Here is a 24,060-nt window from a genome sequence, read left to right on the forward strand (position 1 = left end):
GCTTGCTCCTATGCTAAGACTGATTTCTAGTTACTTAATTTTCAGTGTTAGTTATTAATTATTGTGGTTAACAAACATTATTACATGGAATACTCAGGGCTTGCTAATGTTTTAATCTGAATCTATATCATATGGGTGTTGGCCTCCCTCGTATCCAATACCAGCACTGAATTAATTACAGTGAAGAATTAAGTTATGTATTACATTATAAAATGGCTTCTCAATGTGTAACTGCCAGTAACAAAAAATCAAAGATTATTATTATTTTTTTTTCCTAATGACTTGTTATTCACTTACTGAGTCAAAATTCCCCTTTCTGGGTTTTCTGGAGGAATTGAATTCCTCTTTCCAACTGATGCACAGTGTTGTATCTGTTATCAGGAAAAATATTTTAGCTTAAGTTTCTCTTTGTCTTTTCAAGTTAAGCTTGTGGGAGGCAACCAGAAAAAAATGTATCTTACTAGCAAATAAATAGTACCTCTAGCACCTCTCAACTCTGTATTCAAAATTCACTTCATGAGCCCTCACGCTAAATATGCCTTCAAGTGCTTTCACCATTTGCAAGTAAAGATAGTAGGTCAGCTCTCACTTCATTTTCAAAGTACCCAATGTATGCTTAAAGCTGTCATTAGACTTATATGCATCACAAGATTATTTTGGCATTGAACAGAGTTTCCACAATTGCCTTTTATTTACTGGGACTTTTTTGTTTCATATGCCCTCTGGCCTACTCGGCTGTGACAGTTGCATACAATAGATTGTGTTACATAGATCTCATATAGCGTATTATACCCAGATGTATTCTTTGAGCATTTCAGATTTTCCATTCAGAAAAGCCTCTTTGTTTCCTAGGTATTTTCTTTCGTAGCCTTTTGTTCAGTGTTCTTTCTGCGTCACCTCTGGAAATATAGTGATGGTTACTGTGCAGGGGTAGCAGTGCTCGGTGCATTTTTGCAGTGCTTGCAGCAGCCTTGGACTTGTCTCCATGTACTTCTGGAGGACAGCTTTACCTTACCGATGTCTTGCATGACCTTGGGTACAGTTGTTCTCATACGGTAAATACTTGTAGCTGAAGAAAGCCATTATTTCTGAATAACATTTCTTTCAAACTATCTAATAGAAAGCTACTGCTTTTTGCAGCCCATCCTCAGGGCCTGAGGGGTGTCTGAGCAGAAGGCACTGCATATCCTGCACCAGAGTATATATCTCATCTCCTAACAGCTCAAAAACAGCAGGCCAGGATTCAAACCATTGGTGGGATTTCTCTGTCTACAGATACTCCCAGCCATGTGTGCTGGGTTTTGTTCCCATTCAGGGACACCTAGGTCTTCCCACACCTCCTTTACAGATTCACATGTCCCAGGAAGTTGTTTTCTATTGTTAGAAGGAGATTCAACAGGCACTGCACCACTGAGCCTTTTATATCACTTGTTTAATTATCCCTTTCATGCAGATTTCTTCTGCCCATAAACCTGAAGGCCCACTATGTTTAATTGGGTAGTGCAGTGTGTGTGTGATGAGGAACTTGCAGATTTCCCAATGTTTCCAGACCTTGTTAGCATGGTGGATATTAGAAACACCCCTTGTTGTGCATAAGACCAAAACACGGATGCTACTTTTAATTATGTGTTCTCCATACAGAAGGTTTCCCTCCTCTATCTGCATATTAGAAAGGCTAGTTCTCAACTTTTTTGTTCTCACGTTAAGATCACCTTCTGAGTCTGGAAAACGAATGGTATTCATCCTGAGAAACAAACGGTGTTTTAGAAAAAGGGACTGTTTAGCTAGATTCCTTACAACATTGTTTTTAAACCTAAAGCCTGGTTTAAACCCACAATCTGACAAGCAGCTGTGAGGAGAGTTCTCTTAGTGGGAGAACATACCTTATCTCACCTGCACTCCAATTGGGTTCTGTGAAATACTTGTTACAAGTGCCTTGTCCTTGAGGTAGTCCTTTAGCAAAGGTGAAAAAGAAGGCCAAGATATAGTATGTTCCCAACTCTTTGATGTGTAAAATAAATAAATAAATAAAGTTTTATTAAAATGGAAGAAAATTATTGGTGGGAAAAGGCAATGCTGTCTTGAAACATTCAGAAAGAAAAATGGCGAATAGTATCTGTGGCTGTAATAATACCTAGTGAGCTTGTAAGATTTCTGCAGGTTGGACAAATTCAAATCTTCTGGATTCCTCTTTTGGAGTCAGATTTCTGCTTTTACCAGGGTTCTTGATCAGAGCAGAATTTACAGCTCAAGGAGCAGGAAATTGAAGAGTCAGTATTTCTGCCTATTTTCAGCAGCTTTTAACTCTTGCTCTAATCAGCAACTGAATTGCTGGCATATGGTTTAGGGCATGAATCAAAGAAGCACATGGTTCCAAAGCCTCCTGTTTGAACTGAGCATGCTGCCTCTCCTGCACTATTTTATCAGATTCCCCCCACCTTGCTTTTTACTGCAAACACTTTGCCATGTGCTGAGTCTACATGTAGCAGAGGGAAAGAGAAATCCATAAGGAGACTGTAAGTACCAGTAGTGCTGCCATTACTGCAGCTTTGTCAAAATCAAATATTTTGCTCAAAATACTAACAATTTTCCCCCCTTGATCACTAGTTGTGGCCAAGCTGAGTTGTGTGACTTCACAAAGATACACATAGAGCAAGAGCTCTGCTTCAGTCAGGGTATCTGACATCAGGTTACTGTTTACTTTTGCTTGCATCCATGGTAATGGTCATATCCAGTTCAGTTTAATCAGCAGTTGACTCTAACATGAGAGAGGGGAGCATATGTGTGTATATATAGTATCTAAGCTGTATTTAGAAGTTCTTGACAGAAATAAATAAACTGAGCTAAGTAAGAGATCATACTGCTTTCTTTTGTCACCAAACCCATGCTAGTTTTTATAGTTGGTTTTCTTTTTTTTTTTCTTTTTTTTTTTTTTCCTCTTTTTCCCTGTGCTGGCAAGAGAGACCTGCACTGAGAGTTGAAGTGTGAGGTACAGTTTCACTTAGATACATTACAGACTCTGTTCTGCAGGATAGGGCTATAGGGGTAAGAATTTAGTCTTGAGAAAGAGGTCAAATAGGGGTTTCATATTCATTCAGCTCCTTATGGGAATTGCTGATTTCCTACTGAGGTGGTCAAGGATCATAAAACAGGCACAGAGAAACTGCTTTGATATTTTTGTCCCTTCAGGCATGATGCAGTTTTTGCAAAATTAGAGGTTTTGTTATTAGTGCGAAAGAATGTCACTGCAGCATTTAATTGATCCCGAAAGACTCCTCTTTTGCTTCATCCACCATAATAGAAAAATTACCCATCTTTCTGGGTACTTGTTTTAGAATTTGCAGACAAAATGTTGTTTTATAAATATATAACAATCATACTATGGTAGGAAGTAAGGGCCAGATCTAGACAACAACTGCATGAGACACTTCATATCGTAAATCAGCATGTTTCATCTAGCAGCTGTGTGATGGGTCAGGTCCTGTTAAGTCATCATCTTTCCAGGAAGCAAGGGAGGATTGCTGCTCAAGTGATGATTGATGGTTCCAGCTTTTGGCTACCCTGTGTGGACAGTCCTGCCTACCCTCCCTCCCACTTCCAATGAGTTTATAACCTAAGGAATAGAGGTGACATTTCCCTGAAGAGCTTTATCAGGGAGACACAGCAGAGGAAAAATTAAAGGAACATCCTAAAACAGAATAGGATATCAGGAATCAGGAATCCACACTCAGCACTGTGTAGGTGCTGGGTGGTGCGCTTATCATGGCTAGCTGTTGTCAGACTGCAGGTTTTAGTGCTGGTTTGGCCCAGTTGGAGTTTTGTAGTTTTACACGATTTCACTGACAACCTTGTCCTGCTCATGTGACATGCAAAACAGGAAGGATGAAGATATGTGTAGGAGAAATTGAAATATGTGTAGCCAAAACAGGTATCAACATCTGAAGATAATAGAGTATGAATTGCAGAAGAATATTGGAGTAATATTTCAAATATTGCTGCTATTGGAGGGAGTGCCTCAGACTTTTGACCTGACCATTAGGAAAGATGACTAAGTTTTGGGGTATCCAAGGATTTCTCCAGAGTGATATTTTTCCAGGTAATGTTTTATCCTTTTTTCAGTACATCATGCAATGAGTGATGTGCTATGAATCCATCAAGCTAGTGGATCCTGGCACAGAGGCTGTGCTGTGCCAGAGGAAACACATGGCGTGGTGGAGATTCTCTCTGAGAGTGCCCCTCTAGGAAGCCCCTTTGCAGGGTTCAGAGAATTATCATCTACAGATCAGCTCTGTATTATTTACTTGGGCTTTGGGGACGCTGTGTTGAATGACTGAGCCTTTAGGCTAGTCCTGTTATGTCAAAATATTTACAATGATGTCAGGGAGTTGAACTTGGCCCAAATGCTCATTCAGTTGAAAAATATATTAAACTATAGGTAGGAAGAGGAATTTGGTATTGACTCTGACCAGGGAGAGGAGGAAAAAAGGTTAAAACCTTGATTACTTTTCACTCTGTTTACCTAACTAAGCATTCAAAACTATTCCTTATTTCAATTAAAGCTTGGCAAGATGTCTTTTGCTGTTCACTACAGGAAATGAAGAAAGAGCAAGAGTGAGGTGGAAGAAGAGAACCAACTGTTTTTCTAATTGTACTGGAGGCAGTTAGATGCCAAAAATGCATGTGGACACGTAACAAGATCTATGTTGCTGCCTCAGTCTAACAGCTTTTTAGTAAATTCATCTGTCAAACTTCATTACTATCAGCATATGATTTCAAAATTAATCTCAGGTTTTGTTTTACTTTTTTTTTTCCCCCTAATAAGCTATTTACAGGGTGCCTTGTTAATACTAATGTAGAGAGAATTGAAGGAGAAAGCTGCATCTGAGGAACTGAACAATTTTAGATTTACATTTTTGGGGGATTTTTTCCTTTTATAAGAATATGTTTTGTAAAAATTAATTGCGATATACAGTCCTAGACATTGGCTTATACAATCCTAACCCATCTTTTGCAGAGAAGATTACCACGAAGATGGTTTCTGTCAGCCATACAGAGGAATTGCATGTGCACGAATCATTGGAAACAGGACCATTTATGTGGACTCCCTTCAGATGCAAGGGGAAATTGAAAATCGAATTACTGGTAAGGTTATACATCTCTGTAGCAGGACAGAAAATATTTATGGAAATATCCAATTCAGGTACAAGCAATGTTGTCATCCTTTTCAGTTTTTTAAGTCAATGACTAAGATATCCTTTATTAAAGCTCAAAGTAGGTGATCCATTCTCTCACTTGTGCAGATAGCAGAATTTGAAGCAAGAAAGGTAAATAGCTGATGTTTTTTAAAAGCTTTTTCGTTGCCCTTAAGTAAAATATCAGGACATTTTCTTTTTAACAGCTTGTAGTTCATGCTGGAGCTTTTTGCATGACAGATTCCAACACAAGATTTTTTAAAAAGCAAACGTCTTCTGATGTAAAAATGAGTAAATAAATAAATAAGCTGTGCCTTAGTTCTCCTGAAATAAGTATAGTGGGTTTTCCCTTGTTTCCTCCCGTACTGCATAATCACAGAAGAGTCTGGATTTCACACTGATTTATATAAAGCAAGAGCTGACCTTCCTGTGCTCTGCCCCTGCTGATTCCTTCTCTGGTCATCATTTCAGAACAATAAGTTTCCAGAATGTTAATGACTTTTAATGGGCTGTATATCAACGCAGATTTTTCTTCACTGGACTTTCACTCATCAGAGTGATCACTGATGATAGCAGCTGCAATTCCAATAGACACAATTAAGAGCAAGCAAATCAATCTGTGGAATAGAGCAAACCTTCTATTGTTATATATGGCCAATTAGCACAGTCCATCAGGAGCTTATTTGCATCTGGCCAGATATAGCTAACTAATTGAATCTGGAATTTAAACAAAACTAATTGCCAAAAATGCTTGACTTTACTTGTCAGCTCTATCCCCTTAAAGATATTATTTTAAGGGCTCATTGTCAAGCCAGAAATCCAGGGTTGGTTTTTTTTTTTTTTTTTTTCTTCTTGACATTAGGATATGGTGATCAAATCTGGGATAACTGAAACCTCAGTTCCAATCTTTTCTTGTCTTTTTATGACTCATTCCCCTCCCTTCTTTCTCATGTTGGAATTCTGGCCTTTTCTGGCCAATTTTTTGTTATTCTATCATTAATTAATTCATAGTATTGATACCACATTTTTCCTATGACATCAAATCTGTCTTGACTGGATGCAGAAAATTGTTGTTGATCAAGTCATATTTGTTTCTGGAATATATGGCATGAATATTCATCATCTGGCTGGTGGTTCCCCAGTGCCATCAATTATTGGTTAGCTTTTGGAGGCTGAGAGTTGGAACATTGTATAGGAGTTAAGGAGAATTTCTGTTGTTAACTTTCTTTAGGCGGAAAACTCTGTGAACCAACACATAGAACTGCCTAGTACCTACCTAGGCAGTAATGATAATGCATTAATAATTTAGCATTTTTAAGGTATATACATCTGAAGGACATACCAAAAGCCATGTGCAGACTATACACTGAGGACTTCACAGTATTATTTGTTCTCATGAGTCTTCTCAAAAGTAAAACAAGTGTTGCAATTTTGGGTGTTCTCTGCCCAAATGCTGGTATATTTTTGAAATTGCACTACCTGGTTAGGTAAAATATCTGCTGTATAACTTCTCCTTAGATTTTGTTTACACTTTTGCCTACGCTTTTTAAGTTTTTGGTGGGATCTCTTTGTACTCAGAACTGTACACTATTCAGCGGAGGTTGTGACTGGGCAACGGTGACACCTACCGTCCAACAATACAACCACTTGATAAGGTCACAGGCAACATCGCTGCCCGTGGCAGGGGGTTTGATCTAGAAGATCTTTAAGGTCCCTTCCAACTAGAGCCATTCTATGATTCTATAATATCTACAGGGAATTTTCATTCTGGATTCAGAATGAAATCACTTCACCTCTACTGCCTGTGGTGCTGCTTGATCCTGGTCATGCAGTAATATGAGAAACAGAGCCTTCCTTTTAAAAAAAAACAGAGGACACTTAGGGGAAAAACTTGAAACATGACTTAAAAGACCGGAAGGCCAACAATAAAGAGTGCATGGACCTCACCCCTGAACCGTGGATATGTGTGATTAGCAATGTCTTTACTGTGCTGTTTAATATCTGTTTGACTGAAAAAATAAACCTCTCAGATGCTTTAATCTTTCCACATATTTCCCACATATTTCATTCAGATGTCCTCAACATATTTCCCACATACTTTGTTCAGATGCTCTACTTTCAGTCTTCAGTCTGGAAGGAGACAATCCTGAAAGAGACTTGGGAGTACAAGAATAAATTAAGGGGTTTACCGTAGTTTTGTAGGAGCAAGCAAACGTTGAGAAAGGAGCTTAGAAAAACATGAGTGGCTAATGGGGTTTCTGGGCCGTTTCTGGCAGACTTTGAAAACCAAGGATCTTGGCAATGATATGCAGGGTTTGGATGGGGAAACACTTTATGCTGCTGATGTTTTGCTCCCAATACTGCTGCCTGCCCTTTGGCACACAGTAATCAGACTCTCCCTGTGTTTGTCCATCTGCATTTCTTGTTTCTGTGCTATGCTATCACTACACATCCCTACTTGCCTTTGTGCTTCCCATCAAAATAAGGCCATGATTGTAAATTATGCACCTTTCCCTCCTGGCAGTCTAAATTCTGTAACACCTTCACAAAAATTAGTATGGTATTTCAGATAGCCAACTGCTTCTGTCTTTCAAATTTAATTTTTCCGTGTTAGTCTTAGGGAAATGCACATCTCATGGCTGTTTTTTGAGACCTGATGTTGTGCTTGCTTGCAGTATTACATACATGACTGATGAAAGGTTACATTCCTGTTAAATTAAATTAAAATCAACAAAGATATAGGCTGTGCAAAAGCCTGGAGCTGGGGCAGCTGCGTGTATGGTGTTTAGGAAGAGACAGGAGGTTCTCTCACAGCAGGTGGCAGCAGGAAGTAGGTGGTAGGAAGGAGAGAGCTATACAAGAGGTGAAGAACTGATCTGTAGATTATAAAGACACTGTTGAATGACTTGGGTTACTCACTTCCTTTCTTTTTACAGTGTTCATAGGTGGGATATGCAGTCTAGCAAGCCTCACTCACAACTGATGTTTTCCAGTGTGGGATTGAATGTTTCTATGTTTAAAGCTTGATTCATCCCCAGATATACGATGCACAACATGTGCACTTCTCTTTTTTACTTCCCTCATTATTATTATCATTATTGTTGTTGTTGTTGTTATTATTATTATTATTAATAATAATTATTATTTTATTTTATTTTAACATGTAAGAAAACTCCCAGATAAACATTAGTGTGTAGGTGGTGAGAGCTGAAGGGGAGGATCAAGTCATTAACCAATACAATACTCATCTTAATGTGATCAGTATTCTGATATCGATTACATTTATTTTTCTCCCAACTGCTGCCAGTTAGGCTTCTCTTATCAATTAATAGCAATATCTCCCCAGCTACCAATGGCATACTTCCTTTTGTCTGTCAAGGCTTGAAAAACACTTGTCTTGCTTATTGATCAGAATGTCCATAGGAGAAAGAAGCTAAATGATCCTCATTCAAATTTTATCCAACTAGAAACTTTGGAAACTTTGGTCAGCATTCTGTCAGGTGAATCTTGTCTTGTATCTTTATCCTTTCAGGTTGAAGTTAGTCAAGTGCCAGCAATTTACTCAGTTAGTTACATGGGTAGCTTCCTAAGAACTGAGGTCCTACAAGCTAATTGCAGATGTCAGAGGGTCCCTGGAATGCTGTTTTTTTTTCCTGCGTTTGTCACCTATCCTTTGCTGTAGAGATGACCTCATTGCCCTGCTGCTCAGTAGGCTCTCAGAGCCTCAAGAAGAGGTGAAAATTGTAAAAAGCAAATGATGTAAAAAATATGTTTTGCATGTGTATTGTGAATTAATACTTAAACAGTATTTTTATTCCTTCCCAGCTGCATTTACCATGATCGGCACTTCCACGCATTTGTCTGATCAGTGCTCACAGTTTGCCATACCATCCTTCTGCCACTTTGTGTTTCCTCTGTGTGATGAGCGCTCTCGGACCCCGAAGCCACGGGAGCTGTGCCGGGATGAATGTGAAGTTCTGGAGAATGATCTTTGTAGACAGGAGTACAACATCGCGAGGTCAAACCCCCTCATACTGATGCAGCTGCAGTTGCCTAAGTGTGAGGATCTCCCACGACCTGACACACTGGAAGCTGCTAACTGCATAAGGATTGGGATCCCTGTGGAGAGACTCAGCCGATGTAAGTCAATATACTGCTTTTTGCAATGTTAATACTGACCATAATCTTGCACTGTTGTAAGGGACAGTTAGGGTGGTGAAGAAGCTTAAAGGATGGTGCTTAGTACTGGAAAGGGTTCTGTCAGCCACCCTGGGCTACAAAACTTTGTGTTCACAGAGGTTTTATCTGCCTCAGATATGCTAGGGGCACGAGTGCATTGCAGGCTTCCCTTCCCAGCTGCCTGTCCCCATCTCTGACTCTGTTCTTACCTTTCTGGATGAGTCCCCCTGGGTTGAGATACTCTGGATGAGTACAGCTATTTGTGAGCTCTGTTTACATGTCAATAAACCTTAAATATGCTGTGGAAGCTTCACTGGAAAAGTCTGTTAAGAAAGTTAATTTTTAATGTTCATTCTTTCTATATGGAAATCCACAACAGCACTAACCCTGCAAACTGAGCTTAGGGTGTAATTGTCTTTCTTTACCCACACAGGATGGGTGAAAACATTAATCTGACTTCAATGGATATACATTTGCATTCAGGAGTAGAAGGATTGTTCAGTTGTCAGTTGTTATGTGCTGACAATTTTTCTGCCTACTAGATTTCCTAGCTATTAATCACCACCCTCCTACAAAGCTCAACAAGGAAGGTCCGAGAGACTAAAGATGTTTAAAGTTCAAAGAGTGTTAAGATTATTCTGAATATCCGTTCTCTGAAGCCAGAGTTAGGAGCAGGGGTAATGACATAAGAGTAGTCATGCAAGACTTGCTGTGTGCTGTGAAGGCAATAACCCAGTGTAACTGGGAAGCAGAATTAACTGAGAAAGTGATGGTGAAGCCAGAAAAGCCAGGGAAAATATATCAAGCAAAAGGAATGAGAATAAAAAACAAGAAGTCCAAGAAAGATCTGAAAGTGTAGCTGCCTGTGACTGTCAGAGACAGTGGTGCTCCCTCTGGTGGAAAAGCTGCAGTTGAAATACCCTCAATTTTTTCAGGAAATGAGAAATGGAAGCTTTGTTAAGTGTTGGATTCCTGAGGGCTGGGGAGGGAGATTTAGAAAAATGAAGAAGGCGCAGTGTTGCAAGCACGCAGAAAAATGCACATTTCAGTTCATTTGCTACATATGAGAGACAACAACTCAAAAAGTATGGAGAGAGGGTAGCGGCAAAACAGAATAAAGGTAGTTCAGCAGATTAAAAAGTGAGGTATATAAATAGAAGAAAAGCTCGAATCCCTTTTTTATAAGAAAAAAGAAGGAAAAATTGACAAAAGGCAATAGAAGATACAGCACTCATTTCTCTCGGAAGTCAGCATGTCACAAAATAAGAAGATTATGAGAAATTAAAGTGGCACAAAGTTTACACTGCTGGTACCAGAAGACTTTTCCTGAAATGAAACTCATAACGCTAATTCAGTTGAATTTATCTTGTCCCGTATCTAAAGGTCCATACATGCTACTTAGTACTAACTGACATACAGAGGTATCAAATAACAGTGTGTATAGCCATAGGCTGAGACACGCAAGGGCAGAATTCAGATGTATCTGGGTATCAAAGGGTACAGACTGCCACAGAACTGAAATTTCAAAAAACATAGCTTTGATTTAAATCCTGAAGTACCCAAATTCAAGTACTTAAATACTAACATACTTTGTTTTGGTTTGGTTTTGGTTTATTTTTGCTTTGTTTTTGCTTTTTACATATGTGGCCTATGCACTTCAGCTGTTTTGGATTTGCTGGCCCCTGATTGTTTTGTTATTTGTAACTTGTTGCCAAACCCTTTCTAACAGATCATCAATGCTACAATGGTTCTGGAGCAGATTACAGAGGGACAGTCAGCGTTACCAAATCTGGCCACACTTGTCAACTCTGGGACTCCCAGAGTCCCCACAATCATGACCTGACAAGCACACAGTTTCCAGAGCTAGGTGGAGGACATGCATATTGCCGAAATCCTGGAGGTCAGATGGATGGGCCTTGGTGTTTTACAAAGAATAAAAACGTACGCATGGAACTGTGTGACATACCTTCTTGTAGTATGTATTCTCTTTCTTTTTTCCCCTACTACTGTCCCAAATCCCATGTGATTTTTAATTGTTGGTATTTTACAAGTGCAATTTACTTGGAGAGATAAGCTTTCAAATGTTTCACTTGCTATAATGTGGCACCCTTGTCTTGTGTTGTACACATTTAATATTTTCTTGCCAGATGATAAACTTGTCATCTGTATGAGTTTGGTTTGCTCACATTACTCAATGATGTATTGCTTCTGCTCTGTATGGCATCTTAGAGTCAGTGAAGATTTTTAGATCCTGTAGAGGGAGATATAACACTGTGCTTGGTTTCAGGGAAACTGAGTGAAGCACAGAAGCAGGGATGTCATGAAACAGATGATTGTATCAGAAGTGCCCTACGCTATCTGCTTGTAGATCTTGTACTGCACGACTGAGAGCAAAAATAAAAAGCAGCCTCTTACAGCTTGATACAGTCTGCTTACTTCCCTGTATTGGTGCAGACTTCATTCTAGAGCTGCTACAATGGTAACAGTCATTAGATGTGACAAAGCAATTTGGTACTGTGCTTCATTAGGAAGAAAACCATGTCTTCCACAGCAGCAAATGTACCATGGAAGCCATAAAAATGTTTTCATTACAGATTGCCTGTATATTTAAGAGCACTCAAAAATGATATGAAATTTCTAAGTTAACTTCACTTTTTTTTACAGTAACATGATTTGACACATACAATAAATTTCTACATTGCATGTAACATGGCATAAAGTAACATGGGGATGTGGTTGTGGTGAAAGCAGTAGCCACAAATAGCAAAACCACGGACTGCAGAAGACTTCCTAGGCAGTTCCAAAGAACATTTTGGACGTCACTATGCTGTCCTACAGTCTCTAAGTACCAAGTATTTCAGAAAGCTTCCAGAATAGTCTTACTAAATGTATTGATGGCCTTTTCATCACTGTCTCACTGTAACATAAAAACACTTTAATTGTATTAAGTGGAAAGGAAAAGGAAAGGAAACAATATCTCTGTCAGTGGGAGGTGAGATTTACTTTAATCAAGGCGGAAGTGGTACCAGTGGAGTTAAAAAGTGGAGAAAGTGCTGATGAAATGGCTGAAGTGAAATGAGAAGGCCAGACTGTAACGGTGTGCGCTGGTTTATCACATTGAGATTACTGCTTTATATACTGTGCTGAAGACTATTCACTTATTTTATATTCCCTGGACAAGATACTGCAATGATAGTCAAGGCTATATTCTGCAGTTTCTACAACTGGAAGCTTCAAAAATAAAGTGAAATAAACCATATGCTGGTACAGCCAACACAAACTGCATTAAATCTGGGAGTCCAAGTTTATATTTGTACTGCTTGCTGCTATGTTTATTCAAATGTATTAGAAATATTTAATGGAAAACTATGAGGAAGGGGAGAGTAACACAACTTCTGTTTTCAATTTAGAGGTGTTTCCTTTTTGTTAAAAAGTATATTGTTAGCAATCATTGCTATTCTTTTTATTTATTTATTTATTTATTTATTTATTGTTAATGCATTAAATATACTTATTGTAAACAATGAACATTTCTGTGCTGACAGGTCCACGTGACAACAGCAAAATGGGAATCCTCTACATCCTGGTTCCCAGCATAGCAATCCCTTTGGTTATTGCCTGCCTTTTCTTCCTGGTCTGTATGTGCAGAAACAAGCAGAAGGCATCTGCTGCTACACCACAGCGCCGCCAGCTGATGGCATCTCCTAGCCAGGACATGGAAATGCCACTCATTAATCAACACAAGCAGGTATTTTTTCGCAGATTTTGCTTAGGCCACAGACTTCCAATGTGTCATAATTTACATTGTCTCAGATTTTCTGTGCTGGAATCAAGACATTTTGCAAGGCATCTAGTTTTCATATTGTGATGGCCATCTACTTTAGTGAAAATGAGGTCTCGCATTCACTAGCTGTGTCTAGAAATCTTGGCCTCAGGCAACAGCTTTCAGAACGAAATATTTCATGACATCTGCACTTACCTGTCAATCCCCATTCTGCGTCCTGTCTCAGTGACTGGAAATGTTGTTATTTCTGATCCAATCTTCAGCCTGCAGCTCATTTATGCTCTTGGTAACAACAGGACTGGTTAGCTTGTTTCAAGCAGGATGCACAACGGGTTTTCATCTCTAATCTGTTGGCTCATTCTGCTGGTATTAGCCACCACTAATGGGGAGGTGAGCTGAGATGCAACAGGCTGTGTTTCACAAATGATGGTGAAACAAAAATGGCTTTGAGCTGCTGTCTATAGATCTCATCTCCTGCATATAATTTTCTGGGTCAGCTAAATGATCTCCATGTTGATCTCCTGTTCGTATCTAATGCTGAATTTCTAATCATAGCATTTACAAGGCACGCGTTCTCAAAAGCAATGCCCAGTTTGGAACAGTTGGCAAAATCTGTTCAAGATACTGCATAATTTTTGCAGGATATTACTGTTTGTAACAAATTGCATTGATTTTGTATGATAAGGATGAGGTTTCATGACTAAACCTGGGCTGTGCTGGAAACTATCTGGTACAGTTCACAGTCTGTTGGCCACTAAAATCACAGCTTGTTCCCAAATCACCTGTTAAAGCCTTTTCTCAGCCTGTTCTGCTCCCTCCTGCTGCAGTGCCCTCTGTGTGAATCTGTGCTGGCTGTTCCTGGCTTGGCCAGGGACTTCTCCAGCCCATGCTGCTTGGGACATGCCCATCAGATCACCATCACGAACTCCCTTTCTTTCCCTGCTAGTTGAAGATGGGAGGCAGTCTCCAGGGATTTCTCACTTGGCTTTGCCAGCTTTCCTTCCTGTATCGGAGGGAAGCTCCTTCCTCCTTCTGTTCCTCTTCCTTCCCACTCTTTGACACAGCTAGTTCAAGGTTTCTCAGCACCAGTGATGTGTACTGCTGCCCACAGGCAGGGGCTATTGCTATAGTGCGATGGAGGAGAAAAGATAAATCTGATATTGGAAAACTGAAAGAGGGAGGGTTCAAACCTCTTTTTATTGGAAAGGATGTTCCAGTTCATTCTGTAGCTGCCAACTCCTCATTCAGTCCCTATGGCTTTTCTGACAGTGGGAACATCAGTGCTGAACTGTAGGGCAAGTGCAGTTGCATTTAATAGGTATTATCATTAGCCTGACTTACTCTGAACTGATTATTCATCTAGCTTGCAGAAAATATGGTAGCTCCTTTATTGAAATGATTATGCTCATCATCTTGCAGCATAATTCAATTTACACTTCTGATAATAGTATAACTAATTTCAAGGTAAACTGTAAAATCAATAGGCTGATGTGAACATACAAAAAAGCTGAAATGTTATTTTGACACAATTTATCTTCCATTCAGAGCATTTAACCACTGTGAGCTTTTCTTTAATAGATTCTGTTGTTCAGAAAGCACTGTGATTTTTTTACTGATTTTCTTTTTTTTTTTTTTTTTTTGCTTCATTTCAGGCTAAACTTAAAGAAATTAATCTGTCTACTGTACGGTTTATGGAAGAACTAGGAGAGGAGAGATTTGGCAAAGTCTACAAGGGGCATCTTTTTGGTACTGCACCAGGTGAACAAACGCAAGCTGTTGCTATCAAGACACTTAAAGACAAAGCAGAACTGGCCCTTCGGGAAGAATTCAAACATGAGGCAATGATGAGATCACGATTACAGCACCCAAACATTGTTTGTTTGCTGGGAATTGTGACAAAGGAACAACCCATAAGTATGATTTTCAGTTATTGCTCCCACAGTGACCTCCATGAGTTCTTGGTGATGAGATCTCCCCATTCGGATGTCGGCAGCACTGATGATGACAAGACAGTCAAATCCACTCTGGAACCAGCAGACTTCTTCCACATCGTGACTCAGATAGCTGCAGGAATGGAGTATCTTTCAAACCACCATGTTGTTCATAAGGACTTAGCCACTAGAAATATATTGGTGTTTGATAAACTGAATGTGAAAATATCTGATTTAGGCCTTTTCAGGGAAGTTTATGCTGCTGATTACTACAAACTGATGGGAAATTCCCTTCTTCCTATCCGTTGGATGTCCCCTGAGGCTATTATGTATGGCAAGTTTTCTATTGATTCAGATATATGGTCATATGGAGTTGTGTTGTGGGAAGTTTTCAGCTATGGCCTGCAGCCTTACTGTGGTTATTCTAACCAGGATGTCATTGAGATGATCAGGAATCGACAGGTTTTGCCATGTCCTGACGACTGCCCCACATGGATATACACTTTGATGTTGGAGTGTTGGAATGAATTTCCCAACAGAAGACCAAGATTTAAAGATATACACAACAGACTTAGAACGTGGGGAAACCTTTCTAATTACAACAGCTCAGCACAAACCTCTGGGGCGAGCAACACCACACAAACAAGTTCTCTCAGCACAAGCCCTGTCAGTAACGTCAGCAATGCTAGGTACATTGGACCAAAGCAGAAAACTCCAGCTTTCCCTCAACCGCAGTTCATACAAATGAAAGGGCAGATGAGACCGATGGTTCCACCTCCTCAGCTCTACATTCCAGTCAACGGTTACCAGCCAATGCCCGCCTATGGCGCCTATTTGCCAAATTTTTACCCTGTCCAAATTCCAATGCAAATGGCTCCTCAGCAAATGCCCCCCCAGATCATTCCCAAACCAGGCTCCCACCACAGCGGGAGTGGATCCACCAGCACAGGCTATGTAACAACAGCTCCTTCCAATGCATCGGTGGCTGACAGGGCTGCTCTGCTCTCAGAGGGCACAGATGACACGCACAATGGAGCAGAAGACATTGCTCAGAATCCTGTCCAGGAGGAGGAGGAAGAGGAGGGGTCTGTGCCAGAAACAGAATTGCTGGGTGATAATGACACACTTCAGATGGACGAAGCAGAAATTCAGTCAGAAGCCTAAGGAATGTGGCCTCGTTACTAAGGATTTCACATCACTTCTGTGATTGGAGACTGTAGATCCTTAGGCTTAAGATCAATGAACTTGATTTGACTAAAAGAAGCACAACCAAAAATCTACACCCATGTAAATTACAGCAATAATGATATAATGGGTTTATTGACCATTGTCACCATCAGCATTTTGCAAATATGATGGTATGGAATTGCTGGGTTTAATCTTTTTTACAGTCCTACAGTTCTTGAGGGAAGCTGCTTTTCAGTAATGTACTGTTGCTGTGCAACATATTGCTGAGTAGCATTGCACATCATGTATATCATGATATGTGAGTGTAATGTTAGTGAATTATGCTTAAACCAATAACACAAAAAGGAATCCAACTACAGTTGCCCTCAGCATATAGAAGTGTCCTGGTTGTGATGAACAGCTTAGTTTATAGTATTTATCTGTTTGATATAATGGACACAAGATTGTTGTTTGCTTTTTGAGTCTGAAAAAATAACAAGTTGAGAATACCGATCCATGGTTGTATTATAAGAAAAGTAGGGAAAACAAACGTAAAATTGGCTGTGCTGAGTGAGACCATGGGTCTGTCTAGCCCATGTGCGTGTCTCCATAGACAGTCAATAGTGTCTGCCCAGGGAAGAGTACAAGGGCAATTTCCCTTGTACCGCTTCCCCAGGGTATTTCCCCAGGCTCCAGCAACTTGTGGCTTAGGGACTTCCCAAGCCAGAGGTGGAATTTTTGTTGTTGTTTCATAACCTTCAATGGAATTTTCTTCCATGAATTTATCCAAAATGATTGGGAACCCACATAAACTTATAGCATCCACAACATCCTGTGGAATAACATAAGAGAAGAGAGGATGTCTTTCTTTCATCATTCCCAATGAATGACTGTGACAGAAGCTTCCAAATGAAATCGTCTGACTGCATTTGTGGATGAAAGTATTTCTTCTCTGCTGTGTATTTTCAGCAGCAAGCAGCCTTAATACACTGTTAATCAAAAATGGGGATATTGTAGGTATGCACTAACTTAACAATCCAACTTTAATTGCATATTGGTTGTCAAGTATAGAAAAGGGCTCCACATACATGTTCCTACATTGTAAAAATGTTGGGGTTTGTGCGGGGTTATAAACTCACTTGATTTACTGCAATTACTGCTGGATTGCATGTGAAACCATGTATTTTTTTCCTGCCTCTTTAGTGAAAATGGTTCTTTGAACTTTAGAAGACCAAAATAAGCAATATTGTACAGAGTGCTGGTTTTGTCTTCTATTTGCAGGATGAATCATGTACAGACCTTTAAATGTAATTTATGTTTTACTACATTTTATATACTTTTTTTCTTTGAAATATTTGGATTTTTTGAACAAATGACTTTATAACTTAATCATTTACAATATTCACATGTGGTACAGTTTTATTGTATTGCTGTTTCCTTTTGTTAAACAAGCAGACAGGTCCATACATTTCACGACTCTTTCTGTAATACAAGAAATACACACTCTTGTAGTATTGTAGCCAACACACGCTATAGCTATAAGTTCTACATCCAGCACATGGAGTATTCAATAAAGTAATGCAAAAAGTATGATTAAGTATGTTATCTTTATAGTTCCTACAGCTGTTGTTTTGTTGTGGTACATGTCGAAGTAGAAATGGCCACAGTCCCTTAGGTTACAGGTTTCATGCCTAAACTATTGATTGTTTTGTTGTGCGTGGGTTTTTTTTTGTTTGTTTGTTTTTTTAATTACATGGGGATACATTTTAAGTCATGTATCATTGTGATCTAAACTCATCTGTTCATGGTATGGCAGCATTGCTCGTTTCCAGCATTTCACCTGGATTTGGAAATGCACTGGTAGGAATAAAATATGAAAACTTTATTGCTTGTGTTAATATAACGCAGCTTTGGGTGCTATTAATAAATAAAGGATAAATAAATAAATAAATGTGAAGTTTATTTACTCTAAGTTCTTTGTTTCTCCTAGGTTTCATGTTCTCATGTTCATATACTTCATTAATCAACTACATTCATCCAAAGGGACCTGGATAAGCTGGAGAAGTGGGCCCATGTGAACCTCATGAGGTTCAACAAGTCCAAGCGCAAGGTGCAGCACCTGGGTCTGGGCAATCTCAGACATGAGTACAGACTGGGAGAAGAACTCATTGAGAGCAGCCCACCCTGCGGACAAGGACTTGGGGGTTCTGGTGGATGAAAAGCTCGACATGAGCCAGCAGTGCGTGCTTGCAGCCCAGAAGGCCAACTGCATCCTGGGCTGCATCAACAGAGGAGTGGCCAGCAGGTCAAGGGAGGGGATTGTCCCCCTCTCCTCTGCCCTTCTGAGGCCCCACTTGGAGTACTGCATCCACGTCTGGGGTCCCCCAGCACAAGAAGGATATTGATCTGTTAGAACGGGTCCAGAGGAGTGCCACGAAGATGATCAGAGGGCTGGAGCACGTCTCCTGTGAAGAAAGGCTGAGAGAGCTGGGGCTGTTCAGCCTGAAGAGGAGAAGGCTCTGGGGTGACCTCATTGCAGCCTTTTGGTACTTAAAGGGGGCTTATAAAAAAGATGGAAAGCAACTTTTTACTCAAGCAGATAGTGACAGGACAAGGGAAATGGTTTTAAATTAAAAGAGGGGAGATTTAGATTAGAGATTAGGAGGAAATTCTTCACTCAGAGGATGGTGAAGCACTGTCACAGGTCGCCCAGATAGGTTGTGGATGCCCCATCCTTGGAGATGTTCAAGGCCAGGTTGGATGAGGCCCTGGGCAACCTGATCTAGTGGGGGAGCTGAAACAAAAGGCAGGAGAGATTTGGGTATAGCACAATCAAAAGTGCCAAGGCAAAGTCTTGGTGCATGACAGCATTTTCTTAAGGTTCATGTGTCCCAGAGCACAAAGAGCCAAAGGGCTATAGTATCCAATGGTGCCTTGGTCAACCACATTGAGCAGCTGACTGTGCCTGAAGCCCTGTTTGCAGAAGCATACAGTGTAGATGGGGGAATGGAATTGTAATCACAGGGCAGGGAGGATTGGTGTGTCATAGTCTAAGCGGGGAAACTAAGTGATGAAACTAACTTGTAGATGTGCACTCCTCTTGCACCATGCTGGTGCAGACCAGCAAGAACACCATCTAAATCCAGTTCTGGCACTGTCTGAGATTTGGGTTATTGCATGATCCTTTCAGCTGTCTTGCCTATTGGGACTACAGGAGGACAAAACCGTAAACAGCACAATATAAATGAATGTGTAGGAATAGAGGATTCACCCACAGTGCAAACAGATAAGTACAATAGGCCTTATTATTACAAGCTTTGATAGACGGCTTCATTCATTCACCATCATATTCTCACCATCACGATTCTCAGTTTCCTCTAATGACTTCCCTAAAGTCTGACCCAGAAAGACATGTTCCTTGTGGATATATGGATCCTTTGCTTCCTGCATCTGCCATGGCTTTGAACATCATAATAAGTCAAGGGGAAATTTCTTCATAGTAACTGTACCTGAAACTTTTATTACAGATATGAATTTAAATCTTGTTTCTTACATTACCTAAAGAATTTATTAGATATCACTTGACTTCATGTTTGGAGAAATCATCTCACTGGCCATGTGGGACTGAAGGAAGTAGGTCAGATCCTTACTAGGCAAGAGCTCAGGGACACTTTTTGGGATGGAGCACTTTTAAAAGATATCAGACCTCAAGGTGTTTGCCAAACAAATATAAGGATGAAACAGCCAGCTAAATGCACAGTCATATCTTCAAATAATGTCATGTTTTACTGTTTTTAGTTGGACCTTGCATAAACAGTAACTCATAGTTTCTAGCTGGCTAGAATCTACCATAAAATATTCTCTGAAAGAGCACTCCAGTTACCCACAATATGAAGAAAAAATCTACTAGCAAAGTCACTTTCTGTCTAAGAGAAAGTTCTGAATTCATATTGGAAGGAATAATGTACTTTCCTGTTGTATAAATAAGTTTACAAAATGTTAGTTGTATGGCAAAAGTCAAGTTTGGGGAATTTTCTCACAGACACAGGGAAAAGAGTACTAGAAGGTACAGTATGAACAATGACATGGCTCTGTGAATGAGGTTTACTTTCACTATTAGAAAACTGAATTTTGGTCTCTTTCTCGCGCTCTCCCCCCCCCCCCCCCCCCAAGTGACACTGTGTAATCTTTTACTTTTGCTCAGCTTGCACATATGACAAATTGCTGGCTCCCTCAGTCAGCTATATGAGGTTTGGACAATCAAGGAGTACTATATGTGCTCAGCTGGCAAGATGAACCAAGCCCATGATAATCTGGTAAGGCTTTCCCTAGACCAAAATGTACTGCAGCTACTGTGATAAAACATAGGAGAGTTGGTTTTACAGGGCTTCCTTTCCAGAAAAATTCTGTAAAAACACCCAACACTTTGTACCCAATACTCCTGTCTTGGCCTATGCTGGGTGTTGAAGCCTATAGCACCAGGACCCTAAAGCCACTGCTCTTTCTTGACAGATACTTAGTGGGGGCTCCTAACACTGGGTTACAACTGCAGAAGGCTGGGTCCCTTGGCTTGTTATGTGACCCTAAGTATAAGGCAATCTCTGTGCGTTCATGTATGCCTGCTTTTGGAAGACAAGATATAAGGCAGTAACACCATGTTCAGGGCCAAAAGAAATGTATGTGCATGCACATAGGAATGTACATGCACACAGACACAAAAAGCAAAGGGCAATGCATATTCAGATAAATATAGTTCACTAGGGGATGTTTCTTCCGTTACCCTCTCTGGAATGTGCAGATGTTCCAGGGCTGCTTGAGGTATTATGCAGGTTTGAATCCAAAACTAGCTTCTCCTAGTACTCAACAAACTCTTTCTTTGGCACTGCTTCCAGTCAGCCACAGGGACTGTGCCAGGAAAAAGCCTGAAGGGCAGCTCAGCACAAGGACTCCTCTGGAGCACTGCTCTAGTGTGCAGCTTTGGGGGCCCAGCCAAGCATTTCCAATGGACCTCAGAGTAGGGATACCTACCCCAACAGGTCTGTGCAAGTGACCTTTAAAGTAAAGTACTGCTATGCTGTAAAGCACACATGCTGTTGTAGCATGAGTGTGACTTCAGTCAAAATTAGATCTTGTGCAAAGTTTGTCTTCAGTGTTTCTCCCTGCCTTGGTGTAGGTGCCTTCTGGCTTGCAGAAAACACAGGTGGTAGGCTCCTTTTGGAAAGACATGTATTGTAGAGTCCACCAAATCACTATTACTGAGCTCAGAGAGGTTTTGTTGGTGATACTGAGTGGCCATGTGAAACCCCACCATGCCCAGAGGAGAGGAGAAGAGATAGCACTGGCCTTTTGAATAGCAGCATGGATGGTGAGCCTACTCAGAGCACATAGTGTCCACACCAAGGTGCAGGACAGCTGGGCCACAGCTTGACCAGGCATGCCTGAGGACCTGCAATCAGACACAACAGCAGATTGCCTGGCTGGGACTAGTATCCAGGCCACTCACATTTGGTGGCCCACAGTTGGCCTGGTGCACCCAGAAGAGCTGAGAGCAGTCTCCTGAGGTTTCTAGCTCAGGAGCAGGGTGGTTACCTCCTTGTGTCAGCTGCAGGCACTTGACTGTCAAAAACAGGTGTGTGGGAGCTTTGGGGCCTTTAGGTGGGGAGAAGGTGGAATTTCAACCATCACAGCTATGCTCCCAATCTCTCCCCAACCCCTGTGTTGAGCATCTCAGCACTCTGCCCAATCCAGGCCCTGTCCAGATGCTTTACATAGAGTACATTAAAAGTATGGTTCTAAATTTTAGCTGAATACTGCAAGATTGCACAAGCAGAGGGAAGTAATATAACTGAGGTTATGGCAGGAGCTGGAAATAGTATGGGGTTCACAGGGTTGTAAATCTCCAGGAGGGTCGGAATTTAAAATAATACAATACTGAGGGAACGCAGAATCTGATGTAGTTACTTCTCATTTCTATTGATCTGAAAGAGGAACTTTACTTTATCTCAAATGCAGTGTACCTGATGGTTTAACTGTCCTTTTAAAGACCTGTGTCTAAAACTGGAAATAACCCATCTGTTTAGTAGGTTCTTTTGTTAACTCTAAAATTGGTGGAATTAGAAAAATAAAACAAAATAAAATTAATGCATTCATTTAATTAAACATTGGTTTCCATGCACCAGGTAATAAGTAATCATAACGGAGATTTACAGAATGTGGCTTTTGTTGCCAAGTATTTTATACTTGTTACTGAAGAAGATGTTCTATGTAGGAGCCACCCTCCACATAATCTTTCAAATTTCTTTTCAAACTACTAAAGTGGTCACTGGAGACATTGTGAGCTATTGTAATTTTGATTCATAACAATCAGTTTTAACAATCTTACAAAGAAACCTAACTCTAATTCTTAGTCTGCTTTAAAGGTAACTATTTGATATATATCACCATTAATAAATGAAAGGAATTCCTTTCAGAACCACAAAGGACATTGTAATTAACAACACGATTGTAGGTAAGAAAATAGGCGGCAAACTAGAGAAGTAATTGACCACATAGGGACTGTCTCTAAGTCATTTAAAAACAGAAATATTTCAGGTGCATAACATTAATTTAATTTAGATGTAATATGATTTCAGCTGAGGCTGATTATTCCTGAACTGAGGGAATAGTCTGTGGTTTTACAGTTACTGTAAAAATCTACAGCTCTTAATCCTATGAATACATTTTTCATAAACTGACATGGTTTACCATTTAATTACTTTCCCATCAGATTTAAATTAAATATATATTTGTGAGGTAAGCTGAAGTATTAGAAGAAATATCTTCTAAAAGAGCTAATAGCCATGTGCTTTTCATACCAAGGAGGGGATGTTGTGTTTCAGTTTTTCCCACTGTCTTGTTTGCACATCAAGTGTGTCTCCTTAGTGCATTTTTCTGTTCCCAGCTGTTAGGTGATCATTTCTGTATAAATTATCAGGGAAGTATTTTAAATTATATCCTGTTAACACTGAGAGAACTGGGAATAAAGAATTTGTTTCTTTATGAAATGAAGGTATTTTTTTCCATCTTTGCTTCCTCTGTTCTTTGTTCCTTTAATATATTCTTTGCCCTTGCCCTCTCTTAGGTATTTCTCAGAGGACAACCACAGCATTCACTAATGCATTTCCTCCACATGAAATATTGTTCTCAAAAGACAGACTAGAAGACCCAGTTTTTGTATTTATAAATAGATATATTTATGAATGAACTCAGTCTTGACATGTTGAAAAGCATGCAGTGGTAAAAGCATAAGGGTTTTGTTGTTCATTAACTTGCAAACCCAACCATTTCCAAACAAAAGGGTGTGTGGAAGCAATGACTTTGGTTTTCAGTGTAAGTTCACCTCTGACTTTGCTGTGGCCTGTACTTCTACATTCTGTATAATTTTCTGACACTTTTCTAGCTTTAAAGGTGCTGGCTATTTGTCAACATTCTGCAGCGTCTTTGTTTATAATGAGTGACTATCTTTGTAATTTTTTTACTCATTCGGTTAATCAGGTATCTGAAGTGAGCAGTTAAACTCAGATAGTCGTCTGCAGCCTTTAATTAAGCAATTTATTTCCATTGCAGTCAAACCTTGAGTTATCTCTATAAATTAGGAATGCAGCAAGTATTATTTGTAAGATTAGCTAAGTATATTAAAACTTTGTTTCTACAGCACAAAGTGGATGTTGTGGGAAATGTGGAAAACTCTGCTCTCATACAAAAGGCTCTTTTGACAGACTTCTAACTTCAGTAGAAAAACTTGTTAGTACACCTTAAATCGAGTGCT

The 24,060-nt window shown here is 40.0% G+C and overlaps 1 protein-coding gene across 2 annotated transcripts in view; it reads left to right on the plus strand.

Annotated features, from left to right (window-relative positions):
• The window catches only part of ROR2 (receptor tyrosine kinase like orphan receptor 2), a 152,007-nt gene extending 134,164 nt beyond the window's left edge, over positions 1-17,843 (plus strand). For both annotated transcript variants that reach the window (XM_066987871.1, XM_013195444.3), the window contains exons 5-9: positions 5,015-5,142; positions 9,018-9,332; positions 11,101-11,346; positions 12,917-13,119; positions 14,808-17,843. In XM_066987871.1, the coding sequence (XP_066843972.1) occupies positions 5,015-5,142; positions 9,018-9,332; positions 11,101-11,346; positions 12,917-13,119; positions 14,808-16,250 (2,335 nt within the window). In that variant the 3' untranslated portion in view covers positions 16,251-17,843. The remainder of the gene's footprint in view (positions 1-5,014; positions 5,143-9,017; positions 9,333-11,100; positions 11,347-12,916; positions 13,120-14,807) is intronic.
• Positions 17,844-24,060: the final 6,217 nt, after the last annotated feature.

This window comes from Anser cygnoides, chromosome Z (genome assembly GCF_040182565.1).
Source record: "Anser cygnoides isolate HZ-2024a breed goose chromosome Z, Taihu_goose_T2T_genome, whole genome shotgun sequence".
Lineage (NCBI taxonomy): Eukaryota > Metazoa > Chordata > Aves > Anseriformes > Anatidae > Anser > Anser cygnoides.